The sequence below is a fragment of the Megascapheus bottae genome, chromosome 10, assembly GCF_031878675.1.
Source record: "Megascapheus bottae isolate mThoBot1 chromosome 10, mThoBot2.hap1, whole genome shotgun sequence".
In the NCBI taxonomy this organism is placed as follows: domain Eukaryota; kingdom Metazoa; phylum Chordata; class Mammalia; order Rodentia; family Geomyidae; genus Megascapheus; species Megascapheus bottae.
In genome coordinates this window covers 59,015,655-59,042,092 of record NC_143518.1, presented here as the reverse complement: position 1 = coordinate 59,042,092, position 26,438 = coordinate 59,015,655, and the positions used below count along the sequence as shown (strand labels likewise).

General features: G+C 43.1%; 1 protein-coding gene and 1 pseudogene across 1 annotated transcript in view; both read right to left on the bottom strand.

Annotated features, from left to right (window-relative positions):
* The window catches only part of Kif14 (kinesin family member 14), a 46,840-nt gene extending 25,652 nt beyond the window's left edge, over positions 1-21,188 (bottom strand). Inside the window, exons 1-16 of the mRNA XM_090341456.1 lie at positions 21,045-21,188; positions 18,265-19,375; positions 16,768-17,022; positions 16,391-16,478; positions 14,603-14,701; positions 13,624-13,676; positions 11,745-11,775; positions 10,931-11,038; positions 9,761-9,877; positions 8,174-8,289; positions 7,056-7,228; positions 5,340-5,487; positions 4,603-4,666; positions 2,899-3,083; positions 1,189-1,291; positions 524-684 (exon numbers count right to left, since the gene is read on the bottom strand). Coding sequence (XP_090197582.1) covers positions 524-684; positions 1,189-1,291; positions 2,899-3,083; positions 4,603-4,666; positions 5,340-5,487; positions 7,056-7,228; positions 8,174-8,289; positions 9,761-9,877; positions 10,931-11,038; positions 11,745-11,775; positions 13,624-13,676; positions 14,603-14,701; positions 16,391-16,478; positions 16,768-17,022; positions 18,265-19,277 — 2,714 coding nt within the window. The 5' untranslated portion in view covers positions 19,278-19,375; positions 21,045-21,188. The remainder of the gene's footprint in view (positions 1-523; positions 685-1,188; positions 1,292-2,898; positions 3,084-4,602; positions 4,667-5,339; positions 5,488-7,055; positions 7,229-8,173; positions 8,290-9,760; positions 9,878-10,930; positions 11,039-11,744; positions 11,776-13,623; positions 13,677-14,602; positions 14,702-16,390; positions 16,479-16,767; positions 17,023-18,264; positions 19,376-21,044) is intronic.
* LOC150058572 (small nucleolar RNA U3) lies at positions 15,765-15,856 on the bottom strand (annotated as a pseudogene).
* Positions 21,189-26,438: the final 5,250 nt, after the last annotated feature.

The window sequence follows — 26,438 nt, the reverse complement described above, 5'->3', positions numbered from 1 at the left end:
GCCTTCTCCCTCTCTCACAATGTGCCTCTACACCATGAGTGTCTTCAGTCTAGTTGCAATTCTTCAATTGTTCCTTCAGAGGCAGCCCACATCTTGGAGCATTATGTATCCTTCATCATCTCGCCAAGGATCTGCTTGCTTAAACACATGGGCATCCTCCAGCCTGCCTGGGGCTAGCCTGCCTCGATTTCTCTTGAGAGTCTACTCTAGGGGTCCTAAAAACCCCTAGGGACCCCATCAGGATGAAGGGTCACTCATATACCTCCACACCACACAGGACAGCACTAGCTAGGGCTATCAGCTCATGACATGGTAAATTCCTCCAGGGGAAGGATTCTTTGTATACCCAGCATCTTGCAGTGACAGACACAAAATCCATGCCTAGTAAGAAAGAAAGAAATGTAGAGACAGGGAAAGCTCTGTCCTGGAAGGCGATGTTAGCCACTGGAGCCTCGTACAACGGGGCCGTCTCTTGTGTAAACCCACTTGTACACTTCCTGCCAACACCAACAGTAATACTTACTGAGATCTCTGTGCCACAAGTAACTCATTTTTGGCAAATTCGAAGTCTTTTGGAGCTTCGCTTGCAAGAATATCCCTACTGGATGGCCTTCTCCCTTTCTGGACTTCAACTGGATGATTAAATCTGAAATAATGATCACCACCAAGAATCACCCGATCACCCTAAAGCATACAAAAATATTTGCTATTTTAGGTGTGTCTGAATGAAAAATAGTTATATAGGAAAAAGCAATTAGCTTAACAATTCAAGATCATCTAGTACTATTAATGATAAACATAAAAATGATAGCAACTTGGGGAAACTGAAGTTTGGCCTAGTGGTAGAGTGCTTGCCTAGCATGCACGAAGACTAGGGTTCGATTCCTCAGTACCACGTACATAGAAAAGCTGGAAGTGATGCTGTGGCTCAAGTGGTAGAGCTCTAGCCTTGAGGAAAGCCCAAAGACAGTGCCCAGGTCCTGAGTTTGATTAATAAATTAATCAAAAAGGGATAACAACTCACATTTGGTAAGGACTTGTCTGTGTGTATGAATGGATGTCTGCATACGTAAACATACACTAGGTGAACTTCCTTATCTCACAAACAAAAAACCAGGACTTGATGATGAAATACATCATTACCTGCCCCACCATGTAATTCCCCCATCATGGCACCCCAAAACTTACATGATGCAGCACTGTGGGCTCCAGAATGTGTCTTCCATTTACATAGGTCTTTGCTTCCCCAATGGGGATAACACTCACTGTTCCTTCCAAATTTTTGATTGTACTGTAAAAAATAAGAAGTACATGGTTAGAACCACAGTACACTCTAAAAGGTAAGAAAAGGGCAAAATGGAATAATCCCATGTGATTACTACCTTTGGTGTCAAGGTTTTGTTTTGTTTTTGTTGGGTTTTTTTGGTCATGGGCACTGTCCCTGAGCTCTTCAGTTTAAGGCTACCGCTCTACCACTTGAGTCAAAGCACCACTTCAGGTTTTATGATGGTTAACTAAAGTTAAGAGTCTCATGGACCTTAGTGCCTGGGCTGGCTTTGAATGGTGATCCTCAGATCTCAGTCTCCAGAGTAGCTGGGATTCCAGGCACGAGACACAGGCACCCAGCTTAGGGTCAAGTTTTCTATCATTTTATAGCAACAATGACTTAAAATTAATATGTTTTCCTTCAACTAGATTTAGATGAGTTTCCAAAAAAAAAAAGCCCGGCCTCTAGCCAAGTCTATCCACTAGTGGTGGGGAAAAATTTTCACTGTACTTGTTTTGAAAGTAATTTAAAAAAAAAAAAAAAGCTATGAAAAAGAAAAAAGAAAAAAATTCAAGGAAAATTGATATAGTTTCCTATAAGTGGACTAGTTCAATGTACCTGAGTTTATAGATAAGTCTTAATAACTTTAACAGGAGCTGGAGAAATTGCTCTGCAGAAAGAAACTGTTTTTGTCAGAAAATATGAACAAGAACACACATACCAATATTGTAGTTGCAAAAAATTACAAATAATCCAAATGCTTATCCACAAGCACACAGACTGTACTAACACAAGATAAATACACACAGGGAATGCTTCAGAGCAGTGAAAAGACCACCAACATAGAGAAAATTTACAAACAGTACAGCTAGGGACCAGTGCTCACTCCTGTAATCTGGCTACTCAGGAGTATGAGTTCTGAGGCCCTCAAGTTTGAAGCCAGCCTGGGCAGAAAAGTTTTTTCAATAACAATTGAAAAAAAAAGTTCCTAACTAATAAATGAAAATAAAATACTATAATTTTTTTTGGTAGGTCATGAGGCTAGAACTCTGGGCCTGGATGCTGTCCCTGAGCCCTTCAGCTCAAGGCTACCACCCTACCTCTTGAGCCATAGCAGAATTAACAGTTTTCTAGTGGTTAATAGGAGATAAGAATCTCATGGGCCAGGAGTTTGGCCTAGTGGATGAGTGCTTGCCTATCAATTGAGTGCTTGCCTAGCATGCACGAAAACCTGGGTTCAATTCCTTGGTACCACATACATAGAAAAAGCCAGAAGTGGTGTCGTAGCTCAAGTGGTAGAGTGCTAGCCCTGAGAGAGCCCAAGGACAGTGCTCAGGCCCCGAGTTCAAGCTCCAGGACTGGGGGAAAAAAAAAAGAATCTCACGAACTTCCACTGGCTTTGAACCCCAATCCTCAGATCTCAGCTTCCTGCGCAGTTAGGATTATAGGTGTGAGCTACCAGCGCCTGGCTCTATAAATAAATTTTTAGAAAGAATTGTTTCTCCTGACTAGAAGATAGATGTGAAGATGCATAGCAAAGAGTCAGCTATGACTCCTATGAAGGAGGCCCCCACAGTAACAAGCCACGGACGCTTTGGACACACACAGCTGCGCCTCAGACCATAACCCACCAATGGTCGTCAGCAATCAAGACTCCAGACAGCTGAATGTCGTGGTTTGCATGTGGTCTGCACTTTCCAACCGTAGTTGTTCCTTCTTTGATCATATAGAGCAGCATCTCTGATAGCTGTGGGTCTTCATTGAGATTGACAAGGTTTGGTAAATGGTTGTCCATCTGAAACGTAATTCCTGCTTTCTGGTAGAAGTCAGACCAAAAGAAAAAAATAAATCTTGACCACAATCTTGATTATTCAAACTTAGCCCATTTATGTCGAGTCTCGATAAATCTAAAGTTTCTTGGGGCTCAGTGTAGTGTGTGTTCAGCGTGTTCAAGACCCTCTCCCCCAAATTAAAGAATTTTTAGGCAAAATTAAAGATTTCTTAGACCCTGCCCTTGTGAGTTCTCTGTGACTTTAACATCTTATGCCAAGTTTATGTTGATCTTCCTTTGTCCTTCGCCACCTGCTATCCACTCTTATATCAACCTATGACCACTTAGCCACGTCCTTTCTAATCCTCCCTGGTCTTTACAACTGCCATTTCTTCTGGCTCCATGATCGATTTCATCATCTTATCTCAGGCCCTTACTGACTCTGGTCAGAGCCATGGTGCCTCCTGGATCACCTTGCTAGCCCCTTTCTTGTGTTTCTAACACATCCCATGCCACATGAATTCTCTCAGAAGGGCACCCTCGAGATGTCAGCTCCCTCGTAAACACTTCCTCCTGGAATAAACTTGATTTCTCTGGCTTGGAAATCCAGTTCTTAATGTCAAATTGTATCTTATGAGTTTATAAAACCTGCTTATTCCAGCCAAACTGAGGCTATACACCTACTTCTAAGAACTCAGTAAACTCTCCTGCCTCTGCTTTCTTGTGCTTTTCTACTTTCTACAATGCTTTCTTCTTTCTCCTTTATGAAATCTTACCTGAGCTTCAAAGCACATCTCTTCTGAGCCTGAACTGGCCACTCCCAGCTCCCCTCCTTTCTCTGAAAGAGGCTTACTGTACGTCCCTGTCCCCACCAGCCAGTGTTTGATTTTGAGACACAGACTTGATAGAGATCATCTTCCCTGCTCAAATCCATCTTTGACACATTACCAGAGAAGCTACTGAAGATGCCTGCTCATGCCACATGCTTCCCTGTAAAACCCACAGGCTCTCCCTGAGTCCTGCATCTTTCTCTGGTCTACAGTATTCCAACTATCTGAAGCTCTTGCATCCTTTTAATATCCCAGTTGTGTGATGCCTTCCTGGTTACTTCAATTAGCAAATCTTGATTTCGTTAGTCTAGCAAATTCCTATTCCTTGTATAAACCCTAGTGTCCTTTCTTTGAAGTCTTTCTTGCTAACAACCCTTCCTCTCCTGCTTTTCTGCCATTTATATACTTTTCATTGCAACAGGACAAACTGTATGCCACTGCCAGTGTTCAGCCAGTTTTCACAAAAATGGCAGTTTCATAGGTTCTATCCAGTCAGGTTGTACCATATTCCAGCCGTCTGACTACAAGCTCTGACAGCTAGAACTGTGTCAACCCACCTGTGCCTCCCCTGTATCTGCATGACCAAAGTGACCACAGCAAGACAGCCTTGATCTTAATAACTCTTTACCTCTCCTCACAGCATTGCTTTGTACTGGCAGCATATGAGAAATACTTGAGAATTAAACTTGCCTACTTTTTTATTTCCCAATCAGTTTATAAAATTGAAGTGATACCTGTAACTCTTTTGTTTCTTGAAGCTTTCTTTTCTCAGCCTGTTCAAACTTTTCTTTCCATACCCTTTCCAAAAAAAAAACAAAAACAAAAACAATAGAGTTAAAGCATGTGGACATCTAAGAATGAGAATCTAGAGAGGACTAGAACAGCCTGGGAACTCTGCAGCAATCTTTAAAGCAAGACAGTCTGGCAGCAGACTGCTCTGCTCATATGTACGGTAAGGAGAAAAACACTCAGTATCAACTTACTAAGGTTCCTCTTAGGGGCCGGGAGTTTGGCCTAGTGGTTAAAGTGCTTGCCTAGCATGCATGAAGACCCGGGTTCGATTCCTCGGTACCACATATAGAAAAAAAGCCATAAGTGGTGCTGAGGCTCAAGTGGTAGAGCTCTAGCCTTGAGAAAGTCCAAGGACAGTGCTCAGGCCCTGAGCTCAAGCCCAGGACTGGTAAAAAAAAAAAAAAGGTTCCTCTTAGCCTGAACACTGGTGACTCATGCCTGTAATCCTAGCTACTCAGGAAGCTAAGATCTGAGGATTGCAGTTCAAAGCCAGCCCAGGCAGAAAAGTCCCCATGAGACTCTTGCCCCAATTAAATACAAAGAGCCAAAAGTGGAGCTGTGGCTCAAGTGGTAGAATTCCAGTCTTCAGCAAAAGAGCTAAGGGAGAGGGCCCACACCCTGAGCTCAAGGCCAGCATAAAAGAATAACGAACCCCCCCTGCCCTACATCAGTCTCTCACCTCTGCATTTCTGCCATCTCTCTCTCCTGTTGATGCAGTTTCATTCTCAGAGATGTTATTTCTTGCTGACAGAGCCGGTATCGTTCGGGGTCAATATTCCGATTGTTTCTCTGAGCAGCTTTCAGCTTTTCAATTTCTGCTTTCAGTTCTAAGCATATTGTAAAAAGAAGAATGCTTAATGAATATTTGATATGTGATGATTTTTTTTTCTTTGAGTAGGTCATTGGACTGGAACTCTGGGCCTGAGCATTGTCCTTAAGCTCTTCAAGCTCAAGGCTACCACCCTATCCCTTGAGCCACAGCACCACTTCTGGTTTTCTGGTGGTTAATTGGAGATAAGAGTCTCACAGACTTTAGTGCCCAGGTTGGCTTTTGAACCCCAGTCCTCAGATCTAGCCTCCTGAGTAGCTAGGATTACAGGCGTGAGCCACCGGTACCAGGATATGAGATGATTTTTGACACCAGGAATAAGCCTCCAATCTTTTATTTCATTTGGCATTTTAAATATGTCTAAATATGGGGCCAGGAGTTTGGCCTAGTGGTAGAATGCTTACCTAGCATGCACAAAGACCTGGGTTCGATTCCCTGGTACCACATATATACAAAAAAGCCAGAAGTGGTGCTGAGGCTCAAGTGGTAGAGCTCTAGCCTTGAGAAAGTCCTATCCCAGTGACATACTTCTAAGAAGTAGAATATCTATCACTGTTTGTTAATCACACTGGGACAAATCAGAATTATCATAGGAAATATCACCCATAAAGACACATGGACGATCAAGCAAAGATTTTTCAAGCTGGAATTCAGAACTCTTGCTTGTTTTGTATTGTTTACTTGTGGTAGTAACTGGGGTTTGAACTTGGGCTTTGTGCTTGTTGAGACCCCTTACTACTCAAGCCATTCCTGTAGACCCTTTGCTTTAGGCTATTTTTCAGAAAGATGGTCATGCTTTTGCCATGGGCTGGCCTCATGGCCAGCAATCATCCCCCTAGACCTCCAGGCCTCAGAGATTACAGATGTGCCCCACCACTGCCTGCATTACTAGTAGAGACAAGTGTCACCAATACTCTGCTTGGGCCAGCCTCGAACCACATGATCCTCCTGATCTCTGCCTCCTGGAATGCTGGGATTCAAGGTATAGGCTGCTAAGTGCAGCCACAATGGTTGTTTTCAATGAAAACATTCACACTTGTGAAACAGAAAGGATCCCAGAGGGAAAGGATGATTTATGATAACAGAGAACACAGATCTTTTCCTGACTCTTGCTCAAACTCAGAGCCTTAGGCTCTCATTCGGCTTTTTTGCTTAAGTTTAGCTATTACTGGAGCCATATCTCCACTTCTGGTTTTGGTTTTGGGGGCTTTTTGTTTCTTGCTGGTTAACTAGAGATAAGAGTCTCACAGACTTTCATGTCTAGGCTGGCTTCGAATCACGAAGGCCTCCAGATGGCTGAGATTAGAAATGTGAGCCACTGGTGCTCAGCTGTACAGACTTTTTAAGCCTGCAGTTTCCTCTTCACTGTTCTCTCTGGCCTTCTGTTTCCCCCCTCACTATTCACTTGTCCTGACTTGTAGTCTCTCTCCACTCCTTAGGATTAGAATCTGTCACAGACATAAGGGGAAATGATTGCTTTTGTTAAGACCTCTCCTTTTAAGGCTGAATGAATACCTAAGTTTAAACTGGGGCAGAATAATGTTTAGGTTTAAAGAAAAAGCACACCTCTGATTAGTCTGGCATTCACATCTTCATTGACTTTGGCAATGTTGACTATTAAGCGCGCTTGGCTAGCGTATCTGAGGGTGCTTAAGGTTTCTTCCAGGTTGCTGGATGCAGGGCTGACGGTAGCAATCATAGCAGTTTTTGAATTTCCACCCAGACTTTCTTTAAGGAGCCTATGAGGGCAGGAAAGTTATCATCAGATTTTTTTTTTTTAATTCTTCTTTTGGTCATGGGGCTTGAACTTTGGGCTTGAGTGCTGTCCCTGAGCTCTTCAGCTCAAGGCTACCACCCTACCCCTTAAGCCTTAGCCCCACTTGTTTTCTAATGGTTAATTAGAGATAGAGTCTCATGGTCTTTAGTGCCTGGGCTGGCTTTGAACTGTGACCCTCAGATCCCAGCCTCCTGAGTAGCTAGGATTATAGGCATGAGCTACTCTGCCTGGCTCTTTAGACATTTTTTTCTTTTTTCTTTTTTTTTTTGCTAGTCTTGAGCCTTGAACTCAGGGCCTAAGCACTGTCCTTGAGCTTTTTCAAGGCTAGCGCTCTACCACTGGAGCCACAGCACCATTTCCAGCCTTTTTCTATATATGTGGTACCAAGGAATCAAACCCAGGTCTTCGTGCATGCTAGGCAAGCACTCTACCACTAGGCCAAACTCCAGGCCCTTAGACTTTATTTCTATAGCAAATTACATTATTGCCTAGAAAGCATAAATAGGGTATATAGTATCATTATATATAATAATATCCTGTTATATACCCTATTAGTTCAATAACAGCGTTTTAAATCATTTTGGCACCACAGGTATTTTTAGGTTTCACAGCACATTATTTTCTCCTGCCTTCTACATTGTCTAATGCCACCATGGTCTGTGCAGAGGTGTATAAATCATAGTTAACCATTAAATACTGGGAAGACAGCTCTTTCTACCTAGATTGCGAATGGCAAGGAGAAGGGACTATGTCTTGGCCTTCATCTTCCTAGTGCAACCACAGCCTCAAGTGCTGAAAACAAATAACAGGCACAAAAAAACCTGTATTGCCAAGTAAGCATTCTACCCCTTGTACTATGGCTCCAGTCCTATTTTATATAGTTATTTATATTTCAACTGATACTTGCCATGTCAGAACAGATTCGCGATAGGGAACGAAAACTCTCCTTCGGTTTGCTTGTTCTGAGAGTGCAGATATAACCTTTCCCAAAGTTAGCAAGGACTTGTTAATGCTCACGCCCTCCTGTATGCAAGATTAAAAATAAAAATACTTTTTCTTCCATCAACAAAGTGATTCAGCAAAATAAGTGTCTACCCATATATAATTACTATGCTCTTCTCTAAACTACCAACCTTCTTATGACTCAAAATTTATTAACTTTCTTTGAATAATAATCATAGCACAAAAAGTCTACATCTCTAATAAGCCCTTCAGTGATGCAATCACAAACTGTATTACTATGTACAGATCTGTATTACATATATGATATATATTATATGCAATAATATCAATGTAAAATGCTATGGTTATATACGTACTGTGTAGGTCTATACGTAACATATGCTAGACATAACATGTAATTCCATTTGTATCCTAGAAGGAATGCCTTTGTAAATAAATCTAATCAAAATGAAAAAAGGACAGGCACTGGGGCATACCTGTAGTCTTTACTTAGGAAGCTAAAGCAGGTGGATTTTTATTTTATTTATTTATTTATTTATTTTTTGCCAGTCCTGGGCTTAAGCTCAGGGCCTGAGCACTGTCCTTGGACTTTTTCAAGGCTAGAGCTCTACCACTTGAGCCTCAGCACCACTTCTGGCTTTTTTCTATATGTGGTACCGAGGAATCAAACCCGGGTCTTCATGCATGCTAGGCAAGCACTTTAACCACTAGGCCAAACTCCCGGCCCCCAGGTGGATTTTTTGTAATCCAGATTTTCACTATTATTTCTTTCTCAGTAGTTGCACAAAAGAGTTACCATTCAGCATGTCAATTTATGAATACAGTGCATCTTGGGCAGTGTCACCCCCTTCCTTTTTTCTCCCTCTCCTTTATTCAGCCTCACCCCACCTCAAGTTACCTGGATACAGCTACATTTCCATATCTATACACCGAGTATCATGACTGCATTCAACCACCCTTCCTCTCTCCATTTGTCCACACCCAGTCCCTTAAGCCCCACCCCTCACCATAAGCCCGGTTCCAGCTTCCTGATATTCGCTTTGGTAAACTTCAGGTTAACTATTCAAAGGAGTTATGCCACTGGACCACACACACTGTACTTCAGTCAGTTTCACTGTGTATATATGTATATGGCCTGGTATGCACTTTCATATACATTTATAATTTACAATTTCTTTCAATTCACATGTGGGAGAAAATGTGCCGTCTGAGCCTGATTTAGTCCATAACATCATTTTTTCAGGTCTATCTTGCAAATGATATTATTCTTCTTGATATATGAATAACGTTCTGTTGTAGGTGTATATCACTTTTCCTCCATCATCTGTTGTAGGGCATCTGGGCTGTTTCTATGACTTGGCTCTGGCCAATAGTGCAGCAGTGAACATAGGTGTGCCAGTGTCGTTACCACATCCTAACCTGCAATCCCTTGGATAAATGCCTAGTATCTGAGGCCAGCCTTGGAAACACGGTGAGACCAAGGCCCAAAAGACATAGATGGAGAAGCGGCAGAGAAGAGCGTGTCAGGTACCTTGAGTCGATCCCCACTGGTCTGGGCCGTGGAGCAGCGCTCACTGCCGGCCAGGTCTATTAGGTTTATGCGGCTTGTTATCCTGTGATCATGTTCTTCCCCCTCCACCAATTCAGTCTATAGAAAAGTAATATTAGGAGAATTTAGTCCTCTACGACTTGCTGACCATGTGTCTTTAAGAGGGAGACATATACAAGACTACAAACAACTTTTTAAATTTAAAAGCATCGGCTTTTAAATCCACAGCCATTTACAGTGCCACACAATTTACTGAAAAGAATGCACCAAGCAGACGGTGGATGGTGACAAAATGAAACAGATGAAATGACAGGGATTAAAACTCTTTACCAGCCAGGCATGGTAGCTCACGCCTATAATCCTAGCTACTCAGGAGACTAAGATCTGAGGATCAAGGTTCAAAGCCAGCCTGGCACTAAAGGACCTGAGACTCTTATCTCCAATAAACCTCTAGAAAACCTAGAAAATGGGAAGTGGGACTTGGCTCAAGGTTAGGGCCATAGCCTTGAGCTGAAGAACTTAGGGACAGCGCCCAGGCCAAGTTCAAGCCCCTGGACCCACAAAAAAAAGAAAAAACCTCTTTAACTTCTCAGTGCTAGTAAGCCAACAACTATAAATGCAGAAGAGGTTTAGTGCACTAGAATATTGTTATCTAATATAACAGTAGAATATTTAAAATCAATATAAATGTCCAATGATAGAGAAAAACTTAAGAACTGTAATTATTACGCAATTTTTTAAAAATTATCACTGCCTAGAATTTTATTCGCATAAAACTATTGGAGATTTTCTGAATTTGTGATTATGAGACAAGAGGGTTGAACTGTGGAACCTACGGGTGAATTTTAAAGTCTTCTATTTGGTAATGTTTTCACAAATATCAGGTAATTACCATATATTACTGATATTATCAATATTGATCTTATCAATGATATAATTATTACTCATAATTAATTAGTATGAGTACTAGTTTTAAAAATGACAACACATTGCTAAATATATAAAGTCACCGTATAATTTCCTAAAATCCATTTATGTCTATGTAGTTTCATGACTATATTCTTAATCTTTAGATTTACCAAAAAGAGAATTAAACTATAGAAGAAATGACTTTGCTATCTTCCCTAAGAAAGTACTCAACAACCACAGTACCTTGGTCTGGGTCATCACCAGGGTGAAAACGGAGTGGGAGCGGGAACTTTTGTCATTCATGCCAGTAGCAGCCGTGGCTCTTTGCTTATTTCCCAGCTCTAGCCAGCTCTAAGGAGAGAAAAAGAAGGTCACCAACACTCAGAGGTGGTAATGCATTAGAAAAAGAAAATTAAGAAGCAACAAAGTTGGGAAAGCATGTTTGTTTCTTAAACACATTTGTAACATGTACAGTGTGTAATTAGCTTATTAGATGAAACTAATAAATGCTTATCTTTTAATAGTTTATAATTCCCGTTGACTGTTTTTTATTTGATTTTATTTATTTATTTTGCCAGTCCTGGGGCTTGAACTCAGGGCCTGAGCACTATCCTTGGGCTTTCTCAAGGCTAGAACTCTACCACTTGAGCCACAGCACCTTTCCCAACTTTTTCTGTATATGTAGTACCAAGGAATCAAACCCAGGGCTTCACAAATGCTAGGTAAGCGCTCTACCACTAGGCCACATTCCTGGCCCCATTGACTTATTTTTGTTGTTGTTCAGTCACCTAAATCAGGAAATAATACCCTTAAAGAGGTACTACTAAAACTCCTAAGGTAACATGATATTCAGTGTTTATTTTCAATTGAGGAGCCATTTTTTACATTAACATATATAAACTGTACAATTTCATATACTATGTTGATTGAAGCTTTACAAAAGTAGTTCACAAAACATTAACAGGATTAACCCTTTACTCATGCAAACAGCAATGGAAAAACTTATTCACGATGTGCTCTATGTAGTTAAAAAAAAAAACAATGCAACCATTCTTACCTGGATATCAGAATAAGAATTGACAATGTTCCTGATTTTAAAGAAGTAAAAAGATAAAATCAATTTTATTGACATTCTCATAAACCAATAATCTTTCAGCATATAATTAGTCTGGAGATACCAATGGACTGATTCTTAAGTATTAGTATACGTTTTTTCTTTTGATGGTAAAACTGGGATTTGCTCTCAGGACTTTGTGCTTGCTAGGCACTCTACCACTTGAGTCACACTCCCATGTTTCATTTTCCCTTTTTTTTTTTTTTTTTGTTGGTCATGGGGCTTGGACTCTAGATCTGGGTGCTATCCCTGAGCTCTTCAGCTCAAGGCTACCGCCCTACTCCTTGAGCCACAGCGCCACTTCCCGTTTTCTAGTAGTTAATTGGAGTTAAGAGTCTCACTTTCTTTAGTGTCAGGCTGACCTCATATGAGTAGCTAGGATTTCAGGCTTGAGCCACCACACCCGGCTCATTTTCCCCATTCTTAAAGGCAAGGGAATGAGATTAATACTTGTCCTTTATTAAAAAGTATGACTTTTTAAAATCAAGCACCTCCGTATCTTAACATGACAGTATTCAAATATAAATCATGCCACGAAAAGATCTATTTTAAGATGGATGCCCAGGTGTGTGTAGTGAGGGGACGTAGAGCTCCCAGTGAATTCCCAATGTACTCAACAGAGCTGATTTGTGCCAAATCCTTTCAGAAAAGCATCTGGAGCACTGACAAAGGAAATAAAGCACTCTTGGCATGTATAAAACTCACAGCTGGAAATCAGGAGCCAGTAATTCATGCCTGTAATCCTAGCTACTATAAAGCTGACCTCCAAGGATCACGATTTGAAGCCAGCCCAGGCAAGACGTTCATGAGAGTCTTATCTCCAATGAGCCAACAAAGAAGCCAGAAATAGAGCTGTGGCTCAAGTGGTAGAGTGTTAAACTGAGAACAAAAGCTCAGGCCCTGAGTTCAAGTCCTCAGGACTGGCATACACATGCACGGGCAGGCACACACACGGAAAAGAAAGCATCGAAAGCAAAAGAAAGAAAGAAAGAAAGAAAGAAAGAAAGAAAGAAAGAAAGAAAGAAAGAAAGAAAGAAAGAAAGAAAGAAAGACCTCCAGTTTCTCAGACCTGTAATGCTAAGGTTCAAAGTCCACCAGGCAGAGAAATCTAAGAGTCGCTTATCTCCAGTTAGCCAGCAAAAAAGTCTGAAGTGGAAGTGTAGCTTAAATGGGGGAAAAAAAACCCTCAACACCCTCCCTTTTTGCTTTTCAGCTTAAGGGAATAGGTATAAAAATCAGGTTTGAAGTAAGATGCCAATTTAATGGGGAAAGAGAAAGGAGAAAGGAGAAAAATCAAATATTCATTTCACACTCAGATGCTATGAAAAAAATATAAACGAAAGTGGCATTGTGGCTCAAGTGGTAGAGCACTAACCTTGAGCACAAAGAGGCTCAGAGACAGCACCCAGGCCCTGAGTTCAAGCCCCCGGACAATCAAAAAAAAAATAGAAAAGTAGAAAAAATAAATACAAACATAGAAATGAACAGCTAACTGGCACCATAGCTGGAAAGAGCTGGAGTGGTTGTCACTCTGTTCTCTCACTGCATGCAGTGATCTCCTCCCCCTCACTGTCACTGCATGCAGTGGTCTCTTCCCCCTCCCCCTCACTGCATGCAGTGTTCTCCTCCCCCTCATTTTCATTGCATGCAGTGGCCTCCTCCCCCTCACTCTCACTGCATGCAGTGGTCTCTTCCCCCTCACTCTCACTGCATGCAGTGTTCTCCTCCCCCTCACTTTCACTGCATGCAGTGGTTTCCTCCCCCTCTCTCTCACTGCATGCAGTGGTTTGTTTCCCTGGCTTCCACTGAGCCGGACACTTACATGGACAATCCCTCAACATATGGTCCAGACACAGGATGCTCCCTCACTCTCAGCTGGAAGAGGCAAATATGAGCATCTTTAGGAGTATGACAAGTACTTCAGGTATTGCAAGCTTAAATGATAATTTTTTCTATACTTTGAGTTAAACATACAAAGAACCACAAAAGTAAAATCTGTATGCTCCAAAGAAACTGCTTTACACTCCAAATTGTTGATATATGGACAATATATAACATACTTGACACATCAATGTATTACTAGTTTTTTTTCTCCTAAGTTAAATTCTACAGTACCTATTTACTTATATGCTTCTAAAGTTCTCTAAAATACACTAAATTTAATTTTTTCTTATTTTTCACATTGGCATTTTAAGCTTTATGTACAGAAATTTTAAAACATCATCAAAATTATGTAAAAAAAAAGGGTTATTTGAGTTTCTTGATTTTGTCATGGTAAATTACATGGGCTTGTGCAAAGGAAGTCACTTTATATGGTCATTTATTGTGTTACAAATTTCCTTTGCAAAATTAAAATCCTTCCATTATAAAATACTAAAAGGTTTTAAAAAGCTGAAAGTCTGTTTCTCAGACTACAGCATATCTAATAAACAGTCCATTATAATACATTATTCTATAATAAAAATACAAAGTTTGAGAAACTTTCATTATCTTTTGGCTGGCAAATGATGGTAAAAGTTTGTTTGGTTTATATGAGCCAAAACAACATTTTAACACTTAACAATATGTTAATCTCTAATTTTTACACAATACTCGAGTGAATGATTTTCGACCAGTGATAATGTTCAGCTTATTTTCCAGATACAAATGCAGACCAACAATTTCAAGCACTTGCTATCAATAAAAGCATTTTATATTTTAGAAAAGCATCTTATTAAGCCAGAGTGTCCAGAACTCACATATAATATATCTTTATAAAAACAAAAAAGAAAAGCAAAGATGATGAATTGTTTAAAACTTACTGGTTGCTTTCTCTGCCCATTTTCACCTTTATAAACTAGAAGGTCATGGATTTTTTCATTATATACTTCAAAGAAGCTCATTTCAAGGTGGTAGCTGACCTAGCAGAAATAGAAACAAAGCATTCTATTTATTTTCAAATTATTGGAATGTTTTATAAATCATAAATCTGACATGGGTCTAGTATTCAAATTGTATTAAGAACTATTGTTGGGCACTGGTGGCTCACACCCATTATCCTACCTACTGAGGAGACTGAGACCCAGAAGATCAAGATTCAAGGTCAGACCAGATAAAAAAGTTCAGGAGACCCTGTCTTCAAAATAACAAAAGGAAACAAACTGAGCAAGCTGTGAGGCGCTGAATTCAAACCCTGGAATAGGCACTATTATTGTCTTCCAGTCATATGGCTTGAACTCAGGACCTGGGAGATGTCACTGAGCATCTTTTTTTTTCATATATTTTTTATTGTAATTAATAGAAGGGTTACATTATATTCACCAGATAGAAGGTGCATTACTTCACAAACATTAATACCCTTTTTCATGTCTTGGTCCCCATTTCCCTCCGCCCACCCCCACCCCTCATCTTGTTTTCTCCCCTTCCCTATCCTATTTCAAATAACCAAATAAGCATACATCAGACAACAAGGTAAAATATTGTAACAATATGAGATAACCAAGGGACAGCAAAAGAGATGAGAGATAACATAGCACATTAAGGACAACAATCACTCATTATATGGCTTGTTTCCATAACCTGGAGGTCCTTTCATTTAACGTCATACTGTATGGCCTTATGTATCTAGGTTTTGCTGTATTGTAAATCTCTGCTAGGAGAGCCCAAGGTTTCTACTGATTATGACAAATGAGGGAAACCATTGAGCCTATGTTCCTTGGAGTCTGGCTTACTTCACTTAATATGATTTTTTCCAAGTCTTTCTATTTCCTTACAAACGGGACAATGTCGTTCTTTCTGACGGCAGCATAGAATTCCATTGTGTATAAATACCACATCTTGTTGATCCACTCATCAACTGAGGGGCATCTGGGTTGGTTCCATATCTTTGCTATGGTAAACAGTGATACAGTGAACACAGCTGTGCTGGTGGATTTAGCATGCCCTTGTTTCTGGACGATTGGGTAAATGTCCAGTAGTGGATCTGCTGGGTCCTAGGGGAGCTCTCGGTACTCTACACAATCAGTGGAGTTTCTCTAGTACCATACTATAGAAATGATCCCTGAAAGTAAAGTCTTTGTCACTGAGCATCTTCACGCTCAAGGCTAGTGCTCTAACACTTAAGCCACAGTGCCTTTTCCAGCTTTTTCTGAATAATTTATTGGAGATAAGAATCTCATAGATTTTTTTTCTGCCATGCCTGGGACTTGAACTCAGAGCCTGGGCACTGTCCTTAGGCTTTCTCAAGGCTAGCACTCTGCCATTTGAGCCATAGCACCACTTTTGCTTTATCTGTGTACGTGGTACCAAGAAATCGAACCCAGAGCTTCATTCGTGCTAGGCAAGCATCTACCATTACACAATCACTCTATCGCTAGGCCACACTCCTGGCCCCTCAAGGTTAGCATTCTACCACTTGAAGTACAAATCTACCTCTGGCTTTTTTGGTGTTTAATTGGAGACTATAGTCTTATGGACTTTCTTGGTAGGACTGGCTTCAAACCACAATCCTCAAATCTCAGTCTCCTGAGTAGGAGTCACCGGTGTCTGGCTTCGTCTAGATCTTCTAACAGGTGACAATAGTTATGATTCCGATTTGGATTTGAACATACCTCTTGGGTTTGTTTTTTGGCTACTTGAGCAAAAAGATCTTCACAAAATCTTGGAATTATTCCTAGTTCTTCATTAAATCCCATCATCCTGAAAAATACATTATGAATAAGGAGAAAATAAGGATTTGGGGGTGGGGGAAATGAGTTTGAGAACTTTTTTTAAATGTTATTATAAAGGTGATGTACAGAGGGGTTATTGTTTCGTAAGTCAGATAATAAGTACATTTCTTTTTGGACAATCCAGAGGGTCAATGACACCCAATTTTACAGAGCTGGTAGAGAATAACGGGTGAGCCCTGCATCCTGACGTGAATGGTTTTATAACTCAGTTCTTTCTATCCATCCTGCTGGACGGTTGTGTGTGAGATACAACTTACGTATAGGATTTTCCAGAGCCAGTCTGACCATATGCAAAGAGACAGGTATTGAAGCCTTCAAAGGCTCGCTCCAGGAGCGGTGCTGCGAGCCTCTCATACACGGCTGGCTGGCTGGCATAGCAAGGGTGATGTTCATCACAAGACCAGAAGGAAACATCGTAGGTAAACGTATAAATTTGTCTCATGTCAGGGTGTTCCACAGTGATCTCTTCTCCATTCATGAAAACTACCTGGAAAGCCTTCTCCATCTGCTCTCTTTGAAATAAAGGCAAAGGAAAAAGTCAAGTTATTGTGAGTTGTATTCCCACAGAACATAACCTCAAAATGAGATACAGGCACCATTCCTCTAAGGTGAGAAAACTGGGAGTTTAATATAGGAAATTGAATTCAAGTTGGTTCTTAAACTATTAGTTCCTGTAATTAGTCAGTGCTAATATTCTGAGAAAATGGGATTCATTTTTTTTTGATCCAGAAAATGTAATTCACTTTCACAAAACTTACCCTCTTTTGTATTTTTTCTTGAACTGCATCCCAGTCCACCCCCACTGACCAGAATCAAGCTCTATACTTCAGCACAAATCTGCAAATCTCTTTTTGTCGTGAGAAAATTTGGGGGCTGAAAATCTAGATAAAGCTGGACTAAAATATAAATAAGAGGAGTTTCAACAGTAATACATTCAAATGCTGAGTCTCTTTGGGTTACTGGTTGTCATCACTGTTTATCCACCCCTCTTGCACTAAATTTTCTCCCTTAAAAAATCACTTATGGGGCTGGGAGTTTGGCCTAGTGGTAGAGTGCTTTCCTAGCATGCATGAAGGCCTGGGTTTGATTCCTGGGTACCACATACATAGAAAAAAAACCTGAAGTGGTACTGAGGCTCAAATGGTAGAACTCTAACCTTGACAAAGTCCAAGGATAGTGCTCAGGCCCTGAGCTCAAGCCCAGGACTGGCCAAAAACAAAAACAAAAAATCACTTATGGGGCCAGGAGTGTGGCCTAGTGGTAGAGTACTTTCCTAGCATGCACAAAACCCTGGGTTTGATTCCTCAGTATCACATATACAGAAAAAGTTGGAAGTGGTATGCTCAATTGGTGGAGTGCTAGCCTTGCGAAAGCCCAAAGCCAGTGTCCAGGACCTGAGTTCAAGACCCAGGACTGGGGGGGAAAAAATCACTTAAAATTTACTTTCAGTTTTTTACATTTTGAGCTTTAAAGTTCTTTATAAGCCAGGCACTAGCGACTCACACCTGTAATCGTAGCTACTCAAGAGGCTGAGATATGATGATCAAGGTTTAACGGTAGCCTGGGCAGACAAATCTGAGATTCTTATCTTCAAATAACTAGCAAAAAGCCAGAAGTGGAGGTATGGCATGTGGAGTGGGGGGGGGGGCCGGGGGAGAGCTAGTTTAAAGCAGAAAAGCTGAGCCACAGCAAAAGGCTCTGAGTTCAAGCCCCAGTACTAGCACAGAAAAAAATGATTAAATGCAAAATGGTACCTTTTGCTGAGAGGCCTCACTCGGACAGCCACAGTCACCTGGCTATTCTCGACTTTGAAGGAGTCTGTTTGTATGGAGCTGTTGTTCACAACTGTAGTTATGCCTTCAGGAGGGAGTGTATTTTCTTGGGACACCTCCCTTTTATTTGCAGAAAGAGAACTTTTTGGCCTTTGAAGGCTGGGTGTCCTGCTTTTCATCATAGACGCGGCTGGGCTTTTAGGGGGGGGCATAATGTGCTTGGGTGTCAATTTGTGTTCTGCTGTACATGGCACAGGGGTTTTTCTCTCCAGGCTTCCATGTGTGTTCAAATGGTTGGCAGCACCCTTTCCGAAACTTCCATGATGTGCGCTTCCTGCCCCAGCCGCTTTGCTGTCCCCTTTGCTCTGGAGAGATTTGGTTTGACTCTGGGAACTGGGGGGTGCACCATTCTCACTTGTTCCCCCAGGAGCAGAAAATGTTTCTTTGCCTTTCTCATCAGAGGCATTTGAGTCCTTAATGACTACTTCAGAGGAGGTGACAGAAGGGTTTTTATTACTATTTCCAATCTTTGTGTTTGTGCCAGTTTCCTGTAACACACCCTGATGCCTGGCCTCACCACCCACTTTCCGTGGTCCCCTCCACCTTTCCACACAATCTGTCCTGGCACCTCGACGTTGCAATGTAAAGCTAGCGTCCACTGCAGGTCCAGTTGTGTCCCCCAACTCACTCCCAAGTAAAATTGACTCTTTGTTCCTCGTAGCTCTTCTCTGAAGGGTAAGTCTCCCCACAGGGTCCGGGGTAAAGGGCAGATCACCTGATTTATTACAGGCAGAAATAATGTAAGTGCTGTTTATGTCTCTGATTTTACTTGCAGGTGTCAATAATGGGTCATGGGTTTTGCACTGTGATGCATCTGGCTTCGAGTGTGGCTTCAGGTGGCTGCCGGAGCTGAGAGCACTCAGCGATGAACTCTTCTGGGAAGGAGGGTCTTTCAGGAGGGTGCTGGCATTTTTACTAGGAGTCTGGACTGACATCTTGACAGCAAGTGCTTTCTAAAAGAATGTGAAAAACCTAAGCCCTTCTTTGGATATTCATTTGATTTCTGAAGATTTCATATCGTTTTTGAAAATATCTGGTAAAACACACACACACACACAAAGGATAAACAGATTGCATATCAGAAAGTAAATTCCCAGAGGCACACATTAGAATAATTCACAATCTCCATCTCAGATTCTGCTTCTAAGTAGCCCTGATACATCTCTGTCCTCTAAGGACTTCAAGTCAACACTCAAAATATTTCCTGCCATGACTTCTGATATGAAAGTATAGACCTTTCCTTAGTCTAGAAGAAAACATAGATTATCTTGGTATTAGGGCAAATACACCAAGCTAAAAAGTGAAAACCTAGCACATGGTACATGCTTATAATCTCAGAATTTGAGAGGATGGGCAGGAAGGAGCTCAAGTTCAAGGCAGCCAGGGCTACAAAGTATGACTTGCCTCAAAGCAAAACAATCAAGTGTGAAAAACTGTATCAACAGGTTTTTTTGTTTTCTTCTAGTTTCGTGGTACTGAGATTTAAAATCAGGACCCTGTATTTATGCTACTGTTCCAGACATTTCCGCTATCATTTATGTCAGACAGGGTCTTGGGCTTTTTGTCCAAGGTACACTTAGACTGCAGTCTATTACAGCTACCTGGAAGAAATGGCCCCTTCCCTTGGCTTTCTCCTCCTGAAAATCTCCGCCCAGCACCAGTAACTCTGGCAACTGGCATGCCTGGGGGCAGTTGGAGGTCCCCTAGACTGAGGTATTGCCCCATCCACTGAGGTCACCTACACTTCCGCTGTGGCCATGCCCCTCCCCCTATAATCTCACTTTTCCCACCATATGGCCTCCTGTTCTACCTGAGTCCACATTGGATGGCTGGAGGTCTGTTCTTTCCTTCACACAATAAACCCTCTTCTCTTGGACTGAGTGGAGTTTCCTTAAGGCAGACCTTACCTACTCCTCTCTTGAGTAGCTAGAATTACAGATGTGAACCACCGCATCTGGCTTAACATTTTTCCCAGGTGACTCTCATCCTCAGCCTCTGAGATGACCACACACCCATACTGAGGACTAAAGGAAACTCCAGCACTTAAGTCAGGGTCTGGAGCAAAGCACTCTATAAACACTCATGGAATACTAGAATGACTATAGGAGAAATTAAATCCATGTCACCAAGCAGATTACTCAGAAATAAGTATGCTGACTTAAGTAGTACAGAGCAATTGCTTGTGTAAGGAAAAATGATTCAAGATTAGATAAGTAGGGAGGTGTAGGAGTGCACACCTGTAATCTCAGGTGAAGGCAGGAACATAGTCGTGGAGAAGCCAGTCTGGGCAACAAAGCAAGACTCTCTCCTTTAAAGAAAGGTAAGTAGACTCTGCTCTCCATCAGCCAACAAGCTACACCAGGTAAGGCTCAACATTATCTATTAGGCAGAGAAGATGAAAAGAGAACAGCTGTGACAGCTCAAGCCCTGGGGCTTGAACCATGGCCTGAGTGCAATCCCAGAGCTTTTTTGCTCAAGGCTAGCACGCTTATCTCTAGAGCCACAGCTCCATTTCCCGCTTTTCTTTTTTTGGGGGGGGGGGTGCCGCTGGTTAATTGGAGATCAAAATTTTTACACACGTTCCTGCCTACCTGGCTTCACAACTCAATCCTCAGATGTCTGCCTCCAGAGTAGCTAGGATTGTAGGCACGGGTTAAACACCCCGCTCCAGGGCAGCTCTTTAACCACTAGAGGAGTCTTACAATTCGGCCTAGTCAGATGACACTCTGGCTCAAGTACTCCGGGGACCATCGCTGTGGAAGAACAGTCGCTCATCTTTAAAGTGACTCTCTGAAGGTGTTACACGAACAGCCATCATCATCCAACACACAAGTCTTCAGGGCAGACAAGGGCAGAACCTGGAGGCAAGAAAGGGCTCTGGAAATCCTGCTCTACTGAAAAGCTCTTCACAGGGATCGATGCGGGTGGAACGCACGGAAATGGAGGAAAGGAAGTTGTCCAAACCCACTCCCCCCGGCTTGGCCGCTCCCCCTCGGATCCCCTCCAGGGCTGTAGGAACAGCGGCCTCTCCAAGCCCCAGACTCGGGGACCCCGGACGGGAACTGGCCGGGCCCCACGGACCCACGTCGGCTTCGGGGACCGCAGGCCACGTCCTGGGGGCACAGTGGGGGAGCTCCGCCAACGCCGCGGCAGCCTCCGCAGGGAAAGCACCTGCGGGGAAGGAGGGTTACCCCTCGGCAGGGTCGACCACCTCGGGGGACCCCCGCGTCCGGCCACACCCCACAGCCCCGGCGGCCACTCACCGTAGGTTGCGCCGGCTCCCGCGGCGGCCGCAATTTGAATGAGCGCCTCGCTTTCTGATTGGCTGCCGGACGTGCGTCAAGAGCCGCGCCCGGAAGCGTCTCTGATTGGGTTCTGGACGCCAGCTTCGCCCCGCCCCGCCCCATCTCCCAGGCAACGGCGTGAGCCAATGAGCGTGGAGCTAGGCTGCACTGCGTCCCACAGGGGGAGTGGGCGGGGCCGCAGCGGGAATCCCTCTGAAAGGCTCGTCCGGGGAGAACCGCACTGGGACGCTCCTGCAGGTCCTTAACGTGAAGCTGTGGAAACCAGGGACTCACGCTACTGAGGATCGGGGTTCAAGAGCTGTGGCGCAAGTGGTCGAGCCCAAGCCTTGAACAAAACAGCTAAGGGACAGCGTCCCGTGTCCCCTAACACCCCCCTCTCCCCCCCAAAAAAGTCTGCCTTAAATCACGTTGAAAATGGCTGAGTGCTTCCACGACCATCACAGTAATTAGGCTATTTTCTGTGCAGGCTTTGAGGTATGAAATGTGCTAAATGTCTTACATGGTTGTTGGGTTTTTAAATGTAATCCTGACAATCTCAGGAGGCAAATATTAATATTATTCCCAGTTGATAGATGAGAGGTGAGGTTTTGCATTCATAAACATGAATGATCAGACAACCAGCGAGAGAAATGTCTCGAAATAGGATTTAATCCAGTTTCAGTAGAACCTGGAAAAAATAGACTATGAAAAAGAGCCAGCGTACTGAAAGGATTTTAGGCAAATACATCTGCTAAAGTAATAATATCTTAATGGTCAATAAGTGCAGATGATCAAAATGTTTTGAAGGATAAAAAGAGAACCAGAAGTAGCTTCAACTGTATAGAACATTTGCATGGATAATAGTCACTCTTAAACTCTAAAAATCTTCCTAAAATCTAATTAAAATCAAGCTCTCCTGGACAACTGTCAGAAAATACAATATCAGATCTATAGGAAAATGCTCATTCAGTTAAAATCAAAAGAAGATTTGGCAAAAGACTGACAAAGCCAAACACAGGAGAATTTTAATTCAAAATAATAATAAAAAAAAAACATGGTAAATGGAAAAATATCACAGAAGTGTCAAGATCTTTTCTGACTTTTGTAAGTTGGTAAATAAAGTATAAATTGGGTGCAAAGATACTCCTCAAAAACACATAAATAATTCATATGAAAATACACACAAGTGCAAACACCCATATATTAAATATACTTTTTTTGTCGGTTGTGGGGCTTGAACTCTGGGTCTGGGCGCTGTCACTGAGTTCTTCAGCTCAAGGCTACCTCCCTACCCCGGAGGCCACAGTGCCATTTCCAGTTTTCTGGTGCCCAGGCTGGCTTTGAACAGCAATCCTCAGATCTCGGCCTCCTGAGTAGCTAGGATTGCAGGCAGGAGCACTTTGGCAGGAGTTTGGCCTAGCATGCTCCAAGACCTCAGTACCACATACGCAGGAAAAGCCAGACGCGGAGCTGTGTTTTCTCACAGTAGAGCTCTAGTCTTGAGAAAGCCCATGTGCAACGCCCAGGCCCTGAGCTCAAGCCTGGGACAGGCCAAAAAAACCCACAATAAACAGAGTTTGCAGGAATATTGTCTCTCCATCTTCAGCCCTATACTGGAAAAAGTCCAAATGCCCAATTTCAAAAGATCACCGAATGCTTAACAATGAAGACAATTTACAACCATTATCGCACCACGCAGTGCCTGGTCTCCAAGCCCAGGGGACTGGCAGGCACTCCATGGGGCCTTCCTCAGGACACCAGCTACCCCACCTCCTCCCCACCCCCTGCTCTCTGTCCCTGTCTCAGCTAACTCCAACCCCAGAAGACAGGGCCACCCAGGGGCCACCTCCAGCTCCCCGGAGCGGAATTTTGATCTTTTAAGTTATTCTTCCAGAGACAGAGCTTTTCCTCTGCAAATCCTATCCAAAGCTGACTAGCAGAAAAAGCCACTTAACCCGCGCGTGACTCATGCTCCTCCTTGGGGAGCCACAAGATGAGGCGTGCACCCCACCCCCAAGACTCACGAGGGGGATTAAACTAGATTATGCTGGCAAAAGGCTTGGCATGGGCCCTGGCGCAGGAGTCGTGCTAGCTGCTAGGGAGAAAGGCCCTGTTCAAGGCTGGCGCTAAGGAGCTGGACTGCGCCGTGAGGGGCTCTCTGCAATCATGATAATGGAGCATGGGATGAAGGGTGTGGATTATTACTTTAACCGCTAGAAATAGCGGCGAGATGAAATAGTGGGCCCTTTTGTCATGGATTTCACTGAGCCCAGCTTAAAGTAGCAGAGAACAATACAATACTGTCTAAGGGAAAGCTGTACTAATCTCCATTTTGTACCTATTTGATTAAAGTTTGAAGAAATACAGACTTCGGAGGCAGAAGGAATGCAGAAAATGCCCATTTAGCCAGTTCAAGTTTGGTAGAGCAAGCCACGAGATACTTCTCTATTCTGTTTTTCAGCCTTGGTCCCTTCAACCGAGGGGCTACTATCGTACTGGACTTTGGCACTGGGCACTTTCTCCAACAGTGCGAAGCAGCCCTCTGCCAGCCTGTGCACCACATGTGTTGTGACTGCACACAAGCAGCTGTTTAAATAATCATATAGTTGGATGCAGTTGGCTCACGCCCATCATATCAGCTACTCAGGGGCTGAGACCCGAGGCTTGGGCTTTAAGAAGCCAGCTCAGACAGACAAAGCCACTCCATTCTTATCTCTAATTAACTAGCAACAAGGTAGACCCGAAGGCGTGGTTAAAGTGGTAGGACACCAACCTTGAGCAAAAATGTCAAGCGAGAGGGAGAGGCCCTGAGTTCAAGCCCCAGTATCCACACAAAAATAAAGAAATAAAATGTTATCTAGAATAGTGGAAAGGGTGACTGTGGTTGAGGTGCAGTGCACACAGCACGTTGAAGTGGAAACCCTTTTGTACAACTCCTTGAAGATAATAAATACAAAAAATTGAAAGTCATAGATTTGCGAGCCTGTGTACAAGTTTTACTCACTGAAATGATGGTCATTTGGGGAGAGGAGCCAAAAGAACAGGGTGTCAGCTGGGTGCCAGTGGCCCATACCTGTCATCCTAGCTACTCAGAATGGGAGATGTGAGGATCGAGGTTCAAAGACAGCTGAGGCAAGAAAGTTGTGAGACTTTTATCTCACGTTGTGGTGATGTGGCTCAATTGGTAGAGCGCTAGCCTTGAGCACAAAGACAGCTCAGAGACAGTGCCCAGACCCTGAGTCCAAGCCCCAGGACTGGCAAAGAAAGAGAGAGAGGGGCTGGGAGTTTGGCCTAGTGGTAGAGTGCTTGCCTAGCATGCACAACGACCCGGGTTTGATTCCTCAGTGCCCCACATACATAGCAAAAAGCCGGAAGTGGTGCTGAGGCTCAAGTGGTAGAATGCTAGCCTTGAGAAAGTCCAAGGACAGTGCTCAAGCCCTGAGCCCAAGCCCAGGACTGAGAGAGAGAGGGGAGGGGGGAAAGGAAGAAGAAACAGGATATCATTCATTATCCTCTTCTTGTTGTTCTGGTCACTGTTTAGTTTTAATTTCAAAATCATAAAACTGAACTCTGCCATCCAGTTAGACTCGGGGAAATAAGAAAAAGATGGCCCTACACAACTGCAGTGAGAGCTCGGAGAATAGAGGACGCTGGGATGGAGATGGGAGGAGGGCCTGCCCCAGCTCACACTTCCTCTTAGGCCACACAATTTCTGTTGCAAGAACCAGACCAGTACTTCAGACAGCAGTACTCGGGTTTGAATTCAGGGCCTTGATCTTGCTAGGCAGGTGCCCTACCATCTGAGTCATGCCCCAGACCTTTTTGCTTTAGGCTATTTTCAGACAGTGCCTGGTGCTTTTCGCCCAAGCCAGCCTCATGCTGCGATCTTCCTAGCTATACCTCCTCTTGTGATTAGGATTACAGGCGTGTACCACCACACTTGGTTTGTTCTTTGACAGAGGGGGTCTTGCTAACTTACTCTGGCGCAGTCTGGTATCCAGCCATGCTCCTATCTCCATTTCTCAAGTAGCTGGAGTTACAGGCGATACCATCCTGGCAAACCAACAGCTGAACTCTTAAAATGAGCAAAACCTGTCCCAAATAAGCCATGCAGTAATTGGGAGCACTTTTATCAAAATCCACCAGAGGGAGACAAGCTGAAGGGAAACACACAAGAAGAAGTCAGTAACACGCCAACACCTTTGAAGCCTTTTAGTGTCCATGGACTTAAAGAACAATTAGTTCACCATAACTAATGTGTCTTAGAATATTCAGATTTCATCCAGGTCTCCATCCCTTGTTTGTTCTTCAATATACTGGCAATCTAGCTCTCTACCAATGAAGCATGATCCTAGCTCCCCTCGCCCTTTTTTGGGGGGGGGGGGTAATTGGAGCTTGCTGTGTTGCACAACTGGCCTCAAACTCACACTGTTTCCACATCTCAAAGGCTGGGTTTTCAGGTATGCACCACTCTGCTCAACCACACACTTCAAATCAGCAAAATGTAAGATTTGTTTCCCTGGTTTGTAGGTGTTTGTAATTAGTGGTCTCAGGAGTGTGGCCTAGTGGTAGAGTGCTTGCCTAGCATGCACGAAGACCCAGGTTCAATTCCTTGGTATCACATACATAGAAAAAGCTGGAAGTGGTGCTGTGGTTCAAGTGGTAGTGCTCTAGCCTTGAGAAAAACCTAAGGACAGTGCTCAGGCCCTGAACTCAAACCCAGGACTGGCAAAAAAAAAAAAAAGTAATAACTAAAAATAATAGAGCTTGGGCTCAAGCCAGAGTGCCATCCTTGAGCGGAAAAGCAAAGGG